Source organism: Mirounga angustirostris, unplaced genomic scaffold (assembly GCF_029215605.1).
Source record: "Mirounga angustirostris isolate CCGP_5_RB_7025 unplaced genomic scaffold, mMirAng1.0.hap1 SCAF_3, whole genome shotgun sequence".
Taxonomy (NCBI): domain Eukaryota; kingdom Metazoa; phylum Chordata; class Mammalia; order Carnivora; family Phocidae; genus Mirounga; species Mirounga angustirostris.
In genome coordinates, this window is record NW_026991711.1 from 118879105 (window position 1) to 118899664 (window position 20560).

Consider the following 20560-nt stretch of genomic DNA (forward strand, 5'->3'; position numbering starts at 1 on the left):
GTATATACATATATATATATGTAGATGGTTTGGGAAGACTTCTTTATGATGTGTAATTCATGGAATTTTTAATAGATTTCCTTTTTTAGCTCATCTCCCCACAGTAAGAGGAGTTGACAATTCCTCACCAGACCCTCAAAGACAGATATCCCTTCCTCTCTTAAGAGGTTTTCTGTGTTTTTCATGGGTTCATGGATGCCTTCTAGTCACATGTAGCTGACTCCTGGGGAGAACTTGCTTTTTAAAGAGCGGGGGACGGGACTGTGACCATTCTCGAAAACCAATACTAATCCTGATTTCTGAGTACCCCTTCTGTCGTCTTAAATATTTTCTATTTTGAGCTGTTCGTGGCCCTTGGTCTGGTTGGAATAACTCAGCATCAGTATAATCCCCATTGTCAAAATGGCCCACACGAGCGAATTGCTCCAGCAGAAAGCCAGCCTTCCTGACATCACAGTCCTGGTGGTGGAGTCAGCCACTGACTGCAGTCTCTGATTGTCTTTTAACATTGGTTTGGAAATACGTGTTCTAGAACCAAGAATTTAAGATTTCACAATCTGACTCACACTCACCAGTGTCACAGAGCATTTGTCCTCTCTGCTGTCTAATAACATTATTAATAATTTTTGTTCCCCAATACTTTGTCTTAAGCGTTGTCCTAACATTGTGAGTGTAACAGAGCAATCCATTTGCCTGCATTAAAACAAAAACAAACACAAAAAACAACCCCTGGCTCTTAGCCAACTTTACCATAATGTTGCATCATTCAACCAAATGACCTCAGATTGCCCTAGCCAAAGCCACGTGTGATGTTTTGTGTGTTTAAAAACACTTGGGCGCCTCTTGCCTGTGTGGCCCCAGTGTTGAAGTGTCATCTGCAAGGACTGTTCTCTGATTGTTCTTGAGGATCGTGGGGTTTTGGTGGAGTCCTAATTTCATCCTCTCTGACTTCTGTAGCTGTGAAAATTAAGAAGCCAATCAAGACGAAATTCAGAATGCCAGTTTTTAACTGGGTTGCCCTGAAACCAAATCAGATCAATGGCACGGTCTTCAACGAAATTGATGACGAGCGAATCCTGGAGGTATCTTTCTCATTGGTTAGAAGCAGGGAGGGCTCTCTGGGCAGCAAAGCTAAAATGGGTGCTCTGCTAACCTGGAAGGCTCAGTGACACAATGCTAGCCTTTTAAATGCCTTGATGTAAAGAAGAAAAGGATTTTGAATATCAGAGAATAAAGTTGGACACTGTTTTGTAAGGTGGTTTCAAATCTGTGTTTAAAAAGTTATGTTACGGGGGCGCCCGGGTGGCTCAGATGGTTAAGCGACTGCCTTCAGCTCAGGTCATGATCCTGGAGTCCTGGGATCGAGTCCCGCATCGGGCTCCCTGCTCGGCAGGGAGTCTGTTTCTCCCTCGGACCCTACCCCCTCTCCTGCTCTCTCTCAAATAAATAAATAAAATCTTAAAAAAATAAATAAATAAAATGAAATCTTGGGCGCCTGGGTGGCTCAGTTGGTTAAGCGACTGCCTTCGGCTCAGGTCATGATCCCGGAGTCCCTGGATCGAGTCCCGCATAGGGCTCCCTGCTCAGCGGGGAGTCTGCTTCTCCTCCTACCCTCCCCCCTCTCATGTGCTCTCTCTCTCTCTCATTCTCTCTGTCTCAAATAAATAAATAAAATGTTAAAAAAAAAAAAAAGATAAAATGACCCCATAAGTCTGAAATCTTCAATTTATACCTGATTTATATTCTCTACCAGTTATTTAGCTACCATATTATATTATGCTTTGTATTTTCTTGATATGTCTTTTTGCTTAAGAATAGTGACTTAAACTCTTGTATCACACAATAAGTCTATTTTATCCACTAATCATATAGGTAGGATCTAAATGCTTTCAAAGGCTTAAAACTATTAGGGTTTGAAAAAGAAAATGGCTCCAAATCACAAAAAGAAAACTTGTATATTAAAAATTAGTAAATGGGGGCGCCTGGGTGGCTCAGTCGGTTGAGCGACTGCCTTCGGCTCAGGTCACGATCCCAGGGTCCTGGGATTGAGCCCCGTATCCGGCTCTCTGCTCAGCAGGGAGCCTGCTTCTCCCTCTCCCTCTACCTGCCGCTCTGCCTACTTGTGCTCTCTCTCTGTCTGTCAAATAAATAAATAAAATCTTAAAAAAAAATAGTTATGTTGCTATGGAGTGGTTGTAATTATCTTCAGTGGATGCCACAAAATATGTATCTGATATAAACCCTGCCCTTCATTTATAAAAGGGCATTAAAAAGCCCTTTATTGAACTCTGAGTAAGAACTCAATAATCACACTCACTGTCTGGTTTGATAGTTTTAGTCTGTGGTGGCCGGCCCTGCAAGGTAATTAGGGAAAAGCTGTTGAGTTGGCCAGATGGAATCGGTTCTCTAGTTTAGACGTTCATAGCTGTACGTGGGGCCTAAGTCATGCCATAGCACAAACAGGAAAACAGAGTAAGCCATGGTCAAAGGCAAGTATTGAGTAGAAAAAGTAAGTTCTTTGATGCTTAAGAAACTGTCAGAATGGTTTCTGACTTAATTTTTAGGTGTAATCCAATTTGCCTATTTCATCCCTCTCTACTCCAGGATTTAAATGTGGATGAATTTGAGGAAATATTTAAGACAAAAGCCCAAGGTCCTGCCATTGATCTTTCTTCAAGCAAACAGAAGATAACACAGAAGGGATCCAACAAAGTGACATTACTAGAAGCAAATAGGGCCAAAAATCTTGCCATAACTTTAAGGAAAGCTGGAAAGACCGCCGATGAGATATGTAAAGCTATACATGTGTAAGTTCAGGGCATTCTGGAAAAATCGATTCTAGTGAATTTAGGATAAAAACAAAAATAAGAAAGTTATGATTGGTAGAGAACATAAATATTTCAATAGGGCAAGATGGAAGATAAAAGATGGAGCAATCCTTGATATCCACATACCAAAGGTTCCCTTTGTTACATATGTGTGACTTCAGAGTTGAATGGAATGCCAGCACTAAAGAGGCAGGCCAGAAATTACCCTTGTGAGCGCTGTATTCGAGCGAAAATTATTTTAGAAGAGTAACAACTGGATCATGACATCATTTATTAACTTGGTCTGCTTTCCTGTATGTCTATAGCAATGAATACCTCCAAGGAGTGGAGAATTACAGATGCTAAAAAAAGGGAGAGACTGTTCATTTGCTCTGGAGTATCTGAATTTTCTCTCGATTTGTTGAATACAAATTTGATGGCATTTGTGGAATGATACAATTCAGTGCCAGATGCAAATGTGATACAGATGCATATTTTAGTTCATAACAATAGGAATGTGATTCCTGTTTCTCTTAGCAGCTTTCAGGAAATTTTAAAGTTCAGTTCTTTTCTTATCCCTGGATTGCAGAGAAGGCATTGGTTTTATTTACTTTTCTATGAGAGGAATCTTTTTGCCCTTCTTGTGGTCATGATGGATTTCAAATATGATTAGGAACAAATGTTTTAGATGTGTTAGGAATGAATTCATTGTAAATTGGTATTTCATAAATTTCGGTAAGAGATCTTTAGGGGAGTATATGGCCCTCAGAAATCATTTGTTCCAATTTCATGTACTCAGGATCAAAATCCAATAGTCTAGTGTATCCTATATTCTGTTCTGATTTCTGAAGTTGAAACATGGTTGGCATTCTAGTTTTTAATCTATAGATGCCGTATTTATCATGATGATTAGATATAATTCTGTCATTCTGCTGGACAAAGATTGTCCAGGGAAGAAAATAGAGATTGTAGCAAATATTCTGTTTGTTCAAATTGAGCATATATCCAAAGAGACCTGATATACCTTCAAGGGATGTATCCATTTAAACCAAAACATCCATTTAGTACAGTCATTTGGATACATTTTTTTCCTAACGTAGAGAAAATAGCCCAAACTGTTGGTTTAATTGAAAAATATTAGAGTTTACCAGATATTCTGTAATTGTGTATATAATATCAGTCTCCCTAATTAGCAGTACTTAATATGCCTTAAAAACTATGTCCTTGAACCGCTTAAACATCAGATGCTTCAGCCTGCCTTCTCGCTCTTCCTGTCATTTAAGTGTTGATTTCTGGAGACTTAGATCAATAGTAATGGGCTAAAAACTGAGCATGGATGTTGTGATGAGGTCTAGGTTCTCAGAAAGGACCACTGAAGCTACTTGTTGGGCAGTCATGAGCCAGCACCAAGTGGCATCTCCACCGTTTGGCTGTAGACATCATCAGTTTATTGCGATGGTGGTTGATGAGCAGGACCAAATGGGGGTGCGGTTGAAAAGGTAGGAGGTTTTCTCTCTAACACTGACATGTCCACATCTGTCTTCAGATTTGACTTGAAGACATTGCCTGTAGACTTTGTAGAATGTTTGATGAGGTTCTTGCCAACTGAGAACGAGGTGAAAGTGTTTCGGCTCTATGAGCGGGAAAGGAAGCCCCTGGAGAACTTGTCAGATGAAGACCGGTTCATGATGCAGTTCAGTAAAATTGAGAGGCTCATGCAGAAGATGACCATCATGGCCTTCATTGGGAACTTTGCGGAGAGCATTCAGATGCTGACTCCTGTAAGTGGACCAGCTCTGGCAGGGATACAGTATCATTTTTTCTTTTAAGTCTCTTCCAAAATTGTACTTAACATCATGGGCTCTAAAGACTCCTTCCCAGAACTTTCTAGATTGCATTTTTATTTTGTCCATTCCTTTTCACATTGTGTATGCCAACTAAATGTGAAAATGGTGAATTTCCATTTTCCATATTGCTATTCTCCTCCATAGAATGCCATTTTCTGTGTCTACGGATGTCCTCTGGGTTTCCCCTTCAATACATAGGACCCGGAAGATCATTTTCTCAAACTTGTTCCCCTCCTGAAGATACCAGTCCTCTGACTGAGTGGGTTGGCAAGACTGAAAATGTTGCTTTCATTTCTAAAAATGATCCTGTATCTGCAGTGACCAGGCTGATTGGCTTTCATTGGAAGCATTATAAATTTACCATAGGAGTCTTTTTCCTTGGAAATCTGTTATAGTACATCATGGTGATGGAGAAATAGTAGCCAACCATCTCTTGTTTTTTTGTGTTAATCTGGTAGAGACTTACAAATATTGTAAACATAAATATCATAAATAGTTCTTTCCTAGTTCTATTTCTAAATACACTTTTGTTAATTACTGATTACAGTAGCATGTCTGTTCACAACATGTTCTGAGGACTTCTGGAGGGTTTATATTCCTTTGCTGTTTTGTTTTCATTCCTGGACAACTCCATTGATTTAAAAACATGGTTCCAGGTGGTGGGCAGGGAATTGAGTTCTGCTAGAAGATGCTGTTGACTCCAAGCTCTGAGTCCCACTGGTTACAGATTTTGTGATAAGCAAGTTCTGACATTTCTTCTCGTTTCAAATACTTTGAGAGAAGAGCTTGCATGTAAAGGTATGATTGCCTAAGACCCTAGCAGGACAACTTAAATTTGTTATGTTGAGGAAAAATAGAACCTCAGCATTAAGGCTTTAAGGTCTAAATGCAGGTCTATTTTCTTTTGTGTTAAATTTTAGTTTCCAATTAGAGTTTATTTTTAACATGTCTCTTTTTCTCTCCCCTCCCCTTCCTTCCTTTGAATGGAATCTAGCAACTGCACTCAATTATAGCAGCATCTGTCTCTATAAAGTCATCCCAAAAACTCAAGAAAATTCTGGAGGCAAGTGAAGTTTTCCTCATATACATACAGGGAAGAGTTGACTTGTCAGCTGAATTCCTGGGCCTGGGAATGCCTGGGATGCTCTACTAATAGGCTTGTTTCTCTCTCTCTCCCCTCTCTCTCTTTTTGCAGATCATCTTGGCCCTTGGAAACTATATGAATAGCAGTAAACGAGGAGCAGTTTATGGATTTAAACTTCAGAGTTTAGATCTGGTGAGTGAACTAAAAGAAATACAAGGCTATTCAAGGGACAAAAGAGCTGGCAGAGATTTAAGTCCCAGAGTGGAGGAGAGTCAGCTCTTGGAAATGGGAGTGGAATTTTCTTTTTTTCCCCAGAAATAAGCAAAGTTTTTTTTTTATTTTCAAATATCAAAAACATAAATAATGTATGTTTTTCAAACAATGATATTCTAAAATTATAGGAATAATTTTAGTGAATTCAGTGAATGTGAAACCTAAATCAACCAAGTATTGTCTGCTAGTTGGAGAATCAACTGGTATAAATTCTCTGGAACATCATTTGGCAGTGAGCACTTAGAACCTTAAAAATCCTCATGCCTTTTGACCCAGTGTTTCCATTTCTGGGACTCTTTCCTCAGGAATCTGAATTATGAATGCTTTATTTATTTTATAATTGCAAATAATTAGAAACAATGTAAAGATCCAACATTTTGGAAAATTATTAACTATAACAATAGTTAATATGGTGAACTATTCTTCAACTCTTAGAATGTGAAGAATTTTCAAAGAAATAGATGATTTTGTGTTTAGAAAAGAGTATAAATTGCATGGACTAATTGATTTCACTCAAGTAAAATATGCAGGAAAAACCTGAATGGAAATGGGTTAAGATATTAACAGAGAGATTGGACAGAATGAGGGATCTTTTTTTTCAAAGTGCTTCTTTTTACTTTTCTGTATTTTTTTTTTTTTTTTAAGATTTTATTTATTTGCGAGAGAGAGAATGAGAGACAGAGAGCATGAGAGGGAGGAGGGTCAGAGGGAGAAGCAGACTCCCTGCTGAGCAGGGAGCCCGATGCGGGACTCGATCCCGGGACTCCAGGATCATGACCTGAGCCGAAGGCAGTCGCTTAACCAACTGAGCCACCCAGGCGCCCATGTATTTTCTAAATATACATACGTATATATTTTATCTGTATATCTATCCCTCTCCCCTGTCCCTTCCCTGGATGGAAAAGTGTCTGCTGCTTTTCAGAGTCATCTGACTTAGATGGGCAGGGCTAGAGACAATCCTCCGTGGAATCCTCTTCCCCCAAGGCTCTGTGGGGCTAACGTGGCTTCCACATGAGAAGGTTGGGCAGTGGGTTGAGTCCCGAGCCCTGGGGAGACATGGCTGTTTGGTAGGGAGCGTCCAGTGAGTCCCAGCTCTGGCCCGGGAGGGTCATGTGTGGTAAGCCCAGCTGCTTCGTGTCACGGAGGCTGGGGAGCAAGAGAGGGCTGGACTGGGAACGTGTAGCCTGCGGTGTGGGAGTCCTGTCTTGTGGGCAGTACTGCACGCCTGCTGGTTCCACGCTCACTCCTCTGCTCCTTCACTTCGGAAAGCACTCAAACTGGGCGCTTCCTACTCTTTAGCCAGGGGAGGTGGTGTGGCAGATGTGCGGTGGGGTGATTTTGTGTGGGTAGAGATGTGTGTTGGAATCGTCCCCAACACCGAACATACCCCCGGTTGGAGAAGTCCTGTGGTCTCTTCTACAAGTTAGTGGGCTGGTTTAGTGAAGAACATGTCCAAGCTTGATCCTCCCATGGGGGTATTTTTTGTCTACTTTTGGGGTGCTGTACTCAGTTACTCTGAGTGGGAGGGCATCATCTGGGGGGCAGGCTTCCCATCTTCTTTAACGCATATATTCCTTTTGTTTTCAGCTCTTAGATACAAAGTCAACAGACCGAAAGCAAACACTGTTGCACTACATTTCAAATGTGGTAAAAGAGAAATATCACCAAGTGTCCCTGTTTTATAATGAGCTTCACTATGTGGAGAAAGCTGCTGCAGGTACTTGACTTCAGCTCTTCCTGTTACCCTTGGGTATCAGGTGCCTTTAATCATGGGTCCTGGGGGAGCCATCCCCTGCTTAACTGGTCTTCGGAACCCCTTTGGAAAGGCAAGGTGAAAAGTCGGATGCTCTTGGCTGGAGTGTGTAGGCCATGGTGTTGCCCACGCCTGGGAGCCGTAGCAACTAGGGACACGAGGGAGACCTCTCTGTGTCCTCTGTACAGAGTCGGGGCTCTGGACCTTGGGCAGCTTCCCTCTTCCATTTGATGTCCTTCTTAGTCTATTGCTGTTGTTGAAACACGAGAGTGAAAATCTGAAAATCACCCCCCAAGAAATACTTCAGTTTGATTTTGTCCCATCCCACTTGCTCAGGTGTGGTAGTTCCAAGCATTGTGCCTTTAGCCTGAGCACAAGGTAAATTATCAGTACTTTTGGCTGTTATTTTGCCATAGCAGTTATGCATTTTCTCATTTAAATCATCAAATGGTTCCGAGATGGCTGGGCTATAATAGGTAAGTAATGGTATCCCCATGTTACCGATGAGAAAACTGACATTTTTAGAGGTTACATAGCTTGCCCAAGGTCACATGGGTAGAACGTGATAGAAACAGGACTAGAACCCACGTCTTCTCACATACTTTATTGTAATGTACCATGTCCTCTCCAAAGACTGTTCATTTGATCTCAGCCAAAAGGCCAAGAGGCGATCCAAAGACTTTTTCAGCTAGAAAAAGGAACCAGATGCACATTGACCCCAGAGTTGATTACATACTGTGATTCTCACGTTAGGATCTTGAGCCCCGAGCCTCCAAGGTGTTTAAATTCATACTCCCGGGGCCTGCTTCAGACTTAGTGAATTGAATCTTTGCGGGGAAGGCTTTCTCTGACTTCCTCAAAGTAAACGGCCTCTCCTTTTGTGTTCTTACTACAGAGCACTCCACACTACTCTTTCATACAAGATTTCTCAAATTTTATTAACACAGTTTGCATGTCCATTCCAACCTGTGGATTTATGAGTATAATCAAGTTTTATTTATCTTTATTCCCGTAGCCCCTAGTAAATTGTTGGGGCGCATAGGTAGATGAGTGAACGAATGAATGAGATGACGCAGTGCTAACTGGGGACAGGTACTGAGGGAGCCCTAGTGGAGGCTGAGAAGCAGGGGGGACTGATATTTTGACTGTGCAGAGCTGTGCAGAGCAGGCTGTGACAGATCCACTGAGGGCTCAGGGCTCAGGAGGCAGTGATTTTCCTTCTTCCAGGTTACTCTTTGCCTAAATTTCGGGGTTCTTTAGCATCACAATTCTAATTTAAAAAAAAGTTTAACAAAAATTTTTGTTTTGACCATTTTGTTTGGCCCAACTGAGATTCCCCAAAAGCGTTGGAAAAAATCAGTCAGGGCAGGTGGAGAGATGGAGGTTCTCTGGCTGCATTGTTCTCTGTGTTCTCTCTCTGATGTCCAGGTGAGCTGACATGGATTCTTTATACCTTCACTCCTTTATCCAGTCACTCCCTTTGCTAATCCAGTGAGCCTTTCTGAGTCCCTGCGGTGTACTGGGCACTGTCCTAGGCATTGAGGAGTCAGAGTTGAGTAAGACCGTGTGAGTCTAGCAAGGGAAAAACCTAACCTTGCCTTGTTGTGTAATTCATCCACGTGCAGAGCTGAGTCGGGCAGCAGGGAGCCAGAGGGGAAGGTGGGTGTGGAAGGTAGCAGGAAGGCTGCTCTGGGAGGGTGGCCATACTGCAGATGGAAAGGTTCATGCTGAGAAATCCTTCTGAAGCAGGGAAGGCTTCTTTGACAAGAAGCTGTCCAAGCTTGCTTGGTTTCTAGTGGTCAATGGTACTAAAGTCCGACATCTCAATGCTGTCCCCTGCTGGAGAGACACAGAAATGTAAATGAGGTCAGAGTGTTAAAGGATCAGATCCTGGGCCCTGCACAGTTCAGGAGTCTCTGAGCCTACAGACCCACGGATAGGTTATCTTCCTGTACGAAAAAAGGAATAGTTTGGTATAATCCCAGAATGTGGGGTGCATGGTTGTTCTCCGAACTCCATTTTGGCCACTTCCTAGCTGTGCAACATCGGGCAGGCCATGTAACCTCTTTATGCTGCTTTTTGTTGTGGTGGTGTTGGCAAACTGGGCTGATAGTGCAAATGAATTAGTGCCTACACAGAAGTTAATGCAGTGCAGGGCGGTGAGCAGTAGTAAATTATTCACATTGTAAGGTCTTCGCTCTGAAAGATCTAAGGTCCTTGAGTGACCCTAGGAATCCACTGAGAGCTGGGCTTACCAGCCAGACTCACTGGGGTTTTGACATTCATGGGGACATTGCTGTCTCTACTTCAGTCTCCCTCGAGAATGTTTTGCTGGACGTCAAGGAGCTCCAGAGGGGCATGGACTTAACCAAGAGGGAGTACACCATGCATGACCACAACACACTGCTGAAGGAGTTCATCCTCAACAATGAGGGGAAGCTGAAGAAGCTGCAGGATGATGCCAAGATTGCACAGGTAAGCATCTGTGCCCTGGACACTCGCAAGGACGTGATTGGATCCCTTAAACCCACCTGGGTGCTGGCCTGGCTTTGGAGGAGAATTGCCCTCTGTCTGCTGAGGGTAGATTTCTTCTGTAGCTAATGACTCCTGTGGGTGAGATCTTTCTGAATACTGTCCCTGTTCTGTTCATTGTCCTTTTTTGATTTGGAGTCTTCACTCTCTTCTCTAGAGGCTCTCTCCTTCCCCTCCCCTTTTAGTCCTAGGCTCCTTCTCTGTGAGTCCTATATTCATTTTGGCCAAAATGTAGTCATTCCTGTGCTTAGCAAAGCACTGCTCCTTCCCAGTGTGTTGGGTTTCTGTAGGCCTTGACCTCTAAATCTTATAGTACACTGGGGGTTAAGTTTACACACTTAAAAAACGGCCAAAGTGGACTGCATGCCATCACAGAAGGGAAGGCAGAGTGTGGTGGGGACTCAGAACGCAGACGGGGTGGGACAGCTCCGGAACGAGGCTGTCTTGTGCCAGGAAAGAGTTTAAGCAGAGACGTGAGTGTCCCTGAGGTGGGGACACTGTAAGGAGCATTGAAGCAGCCAGCTGGGATTGGAGTCTGAGTGACTTCTGAGATCCCTTCTAACCCTTGTCTGCCATGGCCTTAGGAAGCTCTTGAAAGGGGTAATTCCTCGTGTGTGTGTGTGTCAGAGAGAGAGAGAGAGAGAGGCGGTGTGTAAAAGTGCAGGTGGTCCCCGAGAGGAGCCTTGTGCGGCACTGTTGCCTTCTGCTCTCTCAGCCTAGGCGTCGTACGGAGGACACCGGAGGCCCGAGAGGGTCGTGGGAGCGTGAGGGGGCCGCAGGAGAGCTGTGGCGGTGGCTGGATCCTCCCTCCTGCTCTGCTGCTCTTCCCCCAGGGGGTCAAGTTCACGTGCTGGACCTTATGAAACTTTTTTTAAGATTTTTATTTATTTATTTGACAGAGAGAGACACAGCGAGAGAGGGGACACAAGCAGGGGGAGCGGGAGAGGGAGAAGCAGGCTCCCTGCAGAGCAGGGAGCCCGATGTGGGACTCCATCCCAGGACCCTGGGATCATGACCTGAGCTGAAGGCAGTCGCTTAACCAACTGAGCCACCCAGGCGCCCCTGGACCTTATGAAACTTAAGAGGAGTTTGCTTCTTTACAGGACGCTTTTGATGATGTGGTGAAGTATTTTGGAGAAAACCCCAAGACGACACCACCCTCTGTCTTCTTTCCCGTCTTTGTCCGGTTTGTGAAAGCCTATAAGGTAAATAGGAGCATGGGGTCCTTTAAAGCCTTCCTTGGCATTGTTTGTCAAGTGGGTGCCCTCCCGGAGCTGTGTCTGAGTCTCCACTGCTGTGCAGAGGCCTCCCCTGTTCCTTTGGGCAGCAGATCTGGGAGGTCAGCGTGAGTCTGAGCAGTCTCCAGTCCTGTGGGGGCTGCGTGTTCCTGGGGCCCTCAGCCCACGATGCTCCCTGTCTCCAGCCAGCCAGGCCTGCAGTTCAGCCCAAAGGCAAAAACTCCTGGCTGCCCTTTGGGGCAAGTGAAGACACTCCAGGACTGTAACTTCCTCATTGAATGTTCACTCTTGTGGGTGGGGTGAAGGACTTGGAAACCCCAGGCTTCCCATGCAGTTGTTGGACAGGTGAAAGGAGGGGACTCTGGCCTGTGGCAAGGGTCCTGTAGCTGAGGTCAGGGACAGCCTGCTCGTGTGTGTTCTGCCAAGACCTTTAGGTCGTCTAGACCAACACTTCTCTAGCGTGGACTGAAAGGTGGCACTAGGAAGGAGGGTTGCTGTCTGTTTCCTCATCTGGACCAGTAATGGCCCTTCCTTTAAATAGGTCATTTGACACAATCCAGAGCTATGGTCTTGAAAAAGAATGTGACCCAGAGAGGCATGTGTTGGAAGAATTTGTTCCTTGAGAAAGAATGATGGGGAATGTGGGGGCGTTCGGGGATGTTAGTGCACTTAGGAGACACTGCAGTCTGTACTCTCCAGGGTTGTTTACACATAACCTCGGTAACATTGGTGGAGGAAGGAGGAGTGTGATTATAGGGGGAGGAGGGGGATGTGGTTTTTTCTTTTTTAAAGATTTTATTTATTTTGAGAGGGCATGAACAGGATTGGGGGGAAGAGGGAGAGAGAGAAGCAGCCTTCCTGCAGAGTAGGGAGCCCAATGCGGGGTTTGATCCCAGGACCCCGGGACCATGACCTGAGCCGAAGGCAGACGCTTAACGACTGAGCCACCCAGGCACCCCAGGTCATCTACATTTTTGAGAAACATCCGCTTGGATATAGTGGGTCACTTCTCCAGCTCCACAACTGTCAGGTTACATTATTTAGCTGTCAGCATGGCTTCCCATACCGCTGACATCACAAACTGTTTGCAGAGGCGGGGTGAGGATGAACCCAGACGCAGCACCGAGTCCATGTGTCAGACAGGAGGTCTCTGGTCACCAGCTGCTGCTGACCGTGGTGCTCAGGGTTCACTGGCTGGTGATCCTAGTTTACGGAAGAGATCACTCAAAGTGATTCTTGTTATGTGCTGCAACCACATTTCTTCACATAAAAAATTGTTAAGTCTAAGGTCTATAGGGAAAAATATAGGCTATTTTTAAACTGTAGAATGTGAGCTGGGAAGCGGGTCTGGTAGGTCCCAAAGCCTGATACTTGAGCAGGGGTATGTGTAGAGCAGAGGAAAAAGCGAAGTTCCTTGGTGATCTGTGTGGGGTGACACAGGTCAGAGCCCGTCAATGAGCCCCTTCTACATTATTGTTTCACCCTGTGTCCTGTTAGCAGGCTCCGTGGGGTGCTCGCCAGGCAGTGGTGGTGTGGGATGTTTTACTGGCCATAGATACTACACAGTGAATGACTCCCAGGCTGGCACTGACCTGGGGACTTTTTGGGAAGATGTTGGGGTTGTAGGTTGTCATCCCTCCTTTCCCTTCCCAAGGTCGGACCAGAATGTAACTTAAGACAGAAGTACAGGGGTCCAAAATGTAAACTTGATTCCCCATAATAGCTGGGCTGGGGGGTGTGGGGTGTGTCTGTGAGCTTATATCTCAGCCCTGAACTAGATAGCTGACTGATCACTTCACAGTGAGACCATTAGGAGTCTCTTTAGGGAGGCTGGCCGGGGTGAGCCTGTTTTGATTTCTTGTCCCAAACTCAGTCGCTCTGCAGCCCTTGGGAAGGAGTGAGCTCTGGGGTGAGACCCCTGGAGGAAACAGGAGGCAAGGGAATGGAGGTTTTCCCCTAAAAATGGGCAAAAGGAGAGGAATCTGAACTCCTGGTTTCAGAGAAGCTAGAGGTACGTGGACAGGTTCTGGAAGCAAAACAAGCTCACGTGGGAATCACAGAGCAGAGCTGTCAGAAGGAGAGTTCCCGTCCATGTCTGTGGGACTGAGGCTGAGAAGCAGTGTGAGTGGGGAGGCGGTCCTCAGGAAAGGATTTCTGGACAAGGTACCTCGAGATTGCTGGATTTTGAGGAGATGTGATAGAGACCAACAGGGGAAGCCCGGGTCAGAGTCCTGGAGGGGCCTAAGTGTAGGTCTTGTCAGCTTCCTGTGTGTTCTGACTCCTGGCTTGCCAAGACTCTCTTAGGAATGACTTTAGAAAACCTTGATGGCGGTCATTTCCACTGACATAATCTTTTGGTTCCTTTGACTTTGCCCAGCAAGCAGAAGAGGAAAATGAGCTGAGGAAAAAGCAGGAACAAGCACTCATGGAAAAACTCCTGGAGCAGGAAGCTCTGATGGAGCAGCAGGATCCAAAGGTGAGAAGTGGCCGGGTGCTGAGACGGCCTCGTGTCTCCTCAGTGCCAGCAGGGAAAAGGGGCGAAAAGCCAGATTTGCACACGAGCCCGACGGCTTCCTTCTAGGGCTTGGAAACGTGGCAGATGGGTTTGTTGTTCATTCCTCTGTTCCGCAAACAGTAGAAAGAGGCGAAGAGCGTGTCTGCATAGCCTTTCCAGGTTCATAGGGATCAGGAACTTAAATCTCAGGTGACTCTACAGTGAGGCTGCGCCAGGTAGCCTGACAATGAACTGCATGGGGTCCAGGAAAGCTTCATGGGGTCGCCATTGGTGCTGGCCTCGATCGCTGGCCGGCTTCACTCTGAGGAACGGGAGGGAGGATTCCCTGGAGGGAAGCAGCGTAGGTGAAGACCACAAAGACTGGCAGGTCAGAGTACTCTTCATCCCAATCCTCTGCCCCGAAGTTTCAGAAGGATGGTTGTCACCAGCTGCCTCTCGTGGCCGTACGATCCAGCCTTCCCGCCGCCACCAGCCTTCCCAGCCTTCCCAGCCACCACCAGCCTTCCCAGCCGCCACCAAACTTTTCAGAGAAAGTTTGTTTTTTTCCCAGAAGCTTTCTGAGTGTGTCTCTGAGCAGGATGTTGGGATGGTGCTGCTTGTGTTTTTTGGCTGAGGCTGCATGTTCGTGATAGAACTTGCGGTTTTCTCAAGCCTCCCATGGGTGCTGGTCCCACTAATCTCTGCCATCCTTCTTTCTCCTTAGTCTCCTTCCCACAAATCAAAGAGGCAGCAGCAAGAATTAATTGCAGAATTAAGAAGGCGACAAGTGAAAGATAACAGACATGTATATGAAGGCAAAGATGGTGCCATTGAAGACATTATCACAGGTAAAAGATATTTTCTCCTGGTGGCCCGTAGAGACCCCACTGATCCTGCCCATAGTGGACTACTTGCACAGTTCGCTGCTACTTTTGTCCAGGGTTTACAGGGTCTTCAGGTGACTTGATGCAGATCCAGAATTATGTGGAGGGACTCCATGCTGGTGTTTCAGGTGTATTTCTAGTAGCCTGCATACTGCCTGTCAGAAAACCCTAGCGCCCCCTGGAGACTGTCTTTCTCGTTATCATTGGAACCCTGCAGATTTCACCAGGCTCCTCCTCCTGATGGTTTTCCCACTGTCTTCGATTTGTTTCCCTGCTCCATTTCCTACCTTGTGGCCACTCCCACCTGCCTGCCTGCCTAATAAGTACCACTGACAAGGCCCATTCAGGGTTGCGTACTAACCACGGTCAGCGCAGGTTTTCCCAGCATGCTCTTTAAAAGCCTTTTTACGGGGCGCCTGGGTGGCTCAGTTGGTTAAGCGACTGCCTTCGGCTCAGGTCATGATCCTGGAGTCCCGGGATCGAGTCCCGCATCGGGCTCCCTGCTCGGCGGGGAGTCTGCTTCTCCCTCTGACCCTCCTCCCTTTCATGCTCTCTGTCTCTCATTCTCTCTGTCTCAAATAAATAAATAAAATCTTTTAAAAAAATAAATAAATAAATAAATAAAAATAAAAGCCTTTTTACTCATTCGAAGTAACTGAAGACCAGAGAAAATCAGGATCGTCAGCTAGGAATGAGTGGTGCCCAACCAGCTTGGTTCTTACCTGATTAAGTTGTAGCCTCATGCTTGCTGCTTGAAGCAATTCTCCAGAGATTCTGCGTCTCTTACAGTCGGGGACAATGATTTGAGCCACTGTCTGTGGCAGTGGCTGCAAGTGACTTTCATGTCTGTTCATAGGAGTACTGTTCTTTAGCTTCCAAGATACTTACCACTTTTTTTTATCGTAGAGAATTTTAAAAACATGCAATGCCCGAGTACAGAGAATAGCATGATGAGTTGTATATACCCATCACCTATCAACAATTCCCACCTCAGGGCCGGTCTTGTTACATGTCTGCTCCCCATTCCCCATCCTCTGGGATTACTTTCAAGCAAATCTAAGACCTACGATTTCATCTAGTTATATTTCAGTGTCTGTGTCTTCAAAAGATAACGACTCTTTAATAAAGAAACAAACATAGCCAGACAGAGTATCATCACACCTCCAAAACTAACAACTTTTTCACATCAGATACGCATTAGTCACATTTCCTGAGCCATCCTAATTTTTTTTTAAAAAATGTAACTCTTAGAATTTTGACTTCTCATTTTTTGGGAATAGCTTCACATCATAGTTAGGGATCCCAAACGGCCAAAACCACCATTTTTTTTTCCACCAGCTCAGACCCAAGGAAATAAAATAGGTACATAAATCCCGGACAGGAAGTCGATAAAGAGTTTCTGGCCCAGAGTAAAGTGGTTTGAGTCGTCAGTGGCTAGGTAAGTGGCTGATGAAATGCCTGCGTCTGCATCTGGCACCCCATACAGTCCATATGCGCGTGCCTGCCCGTATCTCATTGTTTCCTCGGCAGTGGTTTGCACGTGGCACCCCCAGGTAAAGTCCCCATTGTTGGGCACCTCTCTTTGTTTCCCCGGCCCTGAGGGAGCAGCTTTGCTGTAAGCAAGACTAGGAGCAGATCTTTTTGGGGTAAGCACCTATTTGCCTCAGTGCCACAGTATGATTAACTTGTAGGGAGAGAAGCATCCAGCCTCACACAGTTAAGAGTTCCTTTTCCATCAGTCTGTTTCTCCATCTCAGTGACCCCTGGCTTGTCAAATGAGCAAAATGTACAGTTTCTGTTTGCCTAATCTCATCGGAGGTGAATGAGTATCTGCTCACAGATACTACAGTTTTTATTCTCTTTAAAATATTTTCCATTTTCCACCCCCCGAGCCCAAGATTGAGTACCTCTTTTAGACTTTATGAACTCCCTTGGGTATAAATTGCCTTTCCCCGTCTCCAGGTATGATTAACAAAGCACTAACCATGTACTAATGTGATAGATCCTGGCTTTTTACTCTCTTCTGTTTGTCTTATTTGGCTGTCATTTTCGATGCAGTGCTGAAGACTGTGCCCTTTACCGCTCGCACCGCCAAGCGTGGCTCTCGATTTTTCTGCGAACCTGTTCTCACTGAGGAATACCATTACTAAACTATTACTCTTTCTCACCTGATGCTCTTAAAAGGTTGCTACAGATTTTTTGACCTCTTAGTTCCCTCTGCATGTCTGTTAGGGCCACCCAGGATGCTAGCTAGCATGGAATCGCCATCTCCGCCATGTTATCTTTTATGTTGCGTTCACACTGCATGGTTTTGCATGTCAGTCATTACTGTTTACTCATTGCCACTTTCAATATATCTATGAATCCACATGGCTATGGTGGTCTGAGTGTGTGTGGGTTAGAAAAATAGTATAAATAGAGCACTATTGAGAATTAGCATTGGGATCAGCTACGTTGTTAAAAGACTTTTGGGCTGATGTCTTTGAACACAAAATGATAGTTAATAACAATAACTACTATACCTAACATTTATTGAGCACTTGCTGTGTTTTAATGGGTTTACATATATTAAACCAGCCTCCTTTCTGTATTCAGTTACCATGCTTTGATAATAAATTGGGCTGTAGGCAAGTGCTCAGGAACACAAAGTGCCTAAAAGTTGAAAAATGATTTGCAGAAGGAATTGTGAACTACACACAGTTGTAAATTGGGTCTTTCTTAACTGTCTTATACTGTCTACAGCCATCATCCACAGTATGATGGAGCTCACGGTACAAGCAAAGAGCACTTTGGACATAGAAGTCTGTATAAGTTGATATAGGCAATCCATAGCTTTATACTCAGCCTCTTTTCCTTCTGAGTGTCATGCCCGAGTTTAGCTATCAGCAGTTCCATGTTGGAGCAAGGCTGTGAGGCAGAAAGTGAAAACAAAGGCTTTAGGAGCTTCCCATAGTCTTCTCTCATTCGCGCTTCTTCACTGTGGCTCTCTGTTCCCTGTCAAATCCAGGGTATTTCTCTTGTGATGAGATCATATCTGGACCTGCATTTTTGGTTAGGATGGTGGCAACCAGAAATACTAATAGCAAATACCTATTATTGGAAAATGCCACTGTTCTTAGAATTAAAAAAAAAAAATCCCCAAATTTTCAAGAGGTAACTCCCTGCCCTTGGTTCCCGATGGCTACATAAGAAACTTCTTTGCAGTGCCCAGTTGATTAGAAAAGGGACAAGGGAAGCACATACTCTAATTGGAAATATCCATTGTGTAACTCCCATGCTGAGATTGACATGGAACAGGGTACGTGTTTGTTTTGTGGCATTAACTCTTCTGTGAATTGCACTTGTTACGTATGTTCCTCTGTCTTTTAGGATATCAGAGGATGTGGTGTATCATTGTTGCTTGCTCTGCAGTGTACTTACCCACCAGTGCTTATTAACCAGGCTAGACACTGTCGTCTACTCAGCTAATGTTCCTGTCAGTTTTGCTGCTGGACTGTCTTTATCATTCTGGAGCCAAACTTCAAAGCAGCTTGGATTTGGGTGGTCAGAGAGCTGGGTGGGAAGACACTCTGATCTTTCCCTTGTTTTATCTAACACCTCTTGTATTAATGGCCTCCCACTCTCCTCCTCTATTGGCTAACATGCCGGGTATGTTAAGCACTAAGTTGAATTGCTTTCCATTTTCATCCCATTTTTACTTAACCATCATTTTGTGTTTTTGTTTTTTTCTGTTTAGCCTTAAAGAAGAATAATATCACTAAATTTCCAAATGTTCACTCGAGGGTAAGGATTTCTTCTAGCACACCGGTGGTGGAGGATACACAGAGCTGGCAAGCATCACTTTTTACTTAGCTTCCTCCTCTCTCTGTATGCAGATCAGTGGTTTCAGTCTATGGCTGAGGGTAATACTGTTGAGAGTCTGACAAGGGGGAAGTCTTTGTAACCTCACATTCCAGTGATGTGAGGCAGCTTCTCTGTTGGACTCTTTGTGGCTTGCTTCCATGTTTTCAAGTGTGATGGCTTGGGCAAGGGTATTTGCTGGTGATTGTACTTGCTTTGGGTGCTAGGCTGTCCTTCCCCTACCCTTTTCTCGGCCTTCGAGTTAATCAGTTAACCCCTTTTGATCTGAAGAAGCTGAGAGCCAAGTCCTGGCCAGGGAACATGATCTATAGCCTTTGAAGAAAGATTTGGATCTTTAGAGCCAATTGTTCAGAAGACTCAGGAATTATAGAGCTACAAGTCATTGCATATCCTTAGCTAGAAGTGGAATTCCAACCTTCCCTTACCATTCTGGGCCAGGAAGCAGAAGCTTGAGAGGATTAGGGCATGTAAAACTATTCTTCCCTTGAATTTAGAAAGAGTAAGGCAGGGTGATGAATTCCAAGGGGTTGGGAGTTGGTGCGGACTATGCTGAACCTGAGAGCATAGGTCTCAGCACTCAGCTCATTTCTTTTTGCCATGTGAAAACTTGGGCTCAGTATTGCCAGACCCTCCAGTTTTCCAAGGGAAGTCAGAATTCCTCTTTTTTTTGATATTATCTATTAAAAGATCAGGAAGCTGTATTTAAAAGTATAAGTTGGGGGCTAAATATTTTGTAGGCCAGATATGGCCCATTAGCTCCATTTTCAAGCTCCTGAGTAGGTAAAGGAATAAAAAAGACTCAGTCTGGTTTAATTCTGTTATGTTCCCCCTTCGAAAGAATGTTTCCTAACAAGTCAACAATACGAAGGGAAATAAATACTAACTAAATGAAACAGTGGGGAAAAAAGTACACAGCCTGCCCTGACCCCATCAGAAGCAGCTTACCTGCTGGCTAGGCTACCTATCTTAAGTATTCATCAAGAAAGCATGATTTCATATTAAGAATGCTTACATAAAATAAAATTCCTTTGTTCATCCCAGTGTATTCTGCTAGAACAGTGCCTGCTTGAACCAATATGCAGTGGTTGATTCATTCATTCAACAAGGCTTTTTTTTTTTTTTTAATGTTAGGCATTTTTAAACATTCTGTGCATTTGCAGTACAAATTGGAGAATGCTGGAAGGCCCAAACAACTTCTCCCCTCCAATGAAAAACAGGAAATACTGGGTGGCAGGAGACAATGTACAGGAATGGAGTATTATTTTGATTTAGTGACTATTTTTGTTCAGTGGTTAATTGAGCATTGTGTTTCACAAAATAAAAAACAGACCTCAGCTAATACTAATTGAATAAAAATAACAGAACCTCTGCCTACAAAATAAGCATAGTGTCCTTCCTTGATTACAATTCCAGATAAGATTGGACAGGGCAGTTTATTAATTTTGCAGTTTAAAATTCATTACAATTATTGATATTCAGGTTTCCAGGGGGAAAAAAGGGCAAAACTAAACCACAGCTTTTTCCAACTGAAGAAACATTTCAAAGTAAGACTCCAGCTAGATTCTCTGGCCAGTGACAACAACAGTTGCCTTTCCTATATATTTTTCTAAAAGTTCCAGATTCGCATCAGTATTACATCCTGCTTTAACTATTGAGGGCAAAGTACATGTCTTTGGCTCAAATACTCAATGGATTTGAAGGGCCTGTTGGCTGACTCTCCTACCCAAGCTGCTTTGATTGGCTGCCAGCTGACCTTTGTCTTTGCTTAGACATATGATACTAAAGGT

General features: G+C 44.4%; 1 protein-coding gene across 9 annotated transcripts in view; it reads left to right on the top strand.

The window, feature by feature from the left end:
- The window catches only part of FMNL2 (formin like 2), a 307166-nt gene that overhangs the window by 284533 nt on the left and 2073 nt on the right, over positions 1–20560 (top strand). For 4 of the 9 annotated variants that reach the window (XM_045868855.3, XM_054506213.2, XM_045868858.3 and 1 more), the window contains 10 exons: positions 958–1082; positions 2605–2807; positions 4354–4588; positions 5649–5717; positions 5850–5930; positions 7599–7728; positions 10076–10239; positions 11400–11501; positions 13912–14010; positions 14753–14876. In XM_045868855.3, coding sequence (XP_045724811.1) covers positions 958–1082; positions 2605–2807; positions 4354–4588; positions 5649–5717; positions 5850–5930; positions 7599–7728; positions 10076–10239; positions 11400–11501; positions 13912–14010; positions 14753–14876 — 1332 coding nt within the window. The other 5 variants (XM_045868856.3, XM_045868859.3, XM_045868857.3 and 2 more) reach the window with 3 other exon arrangements.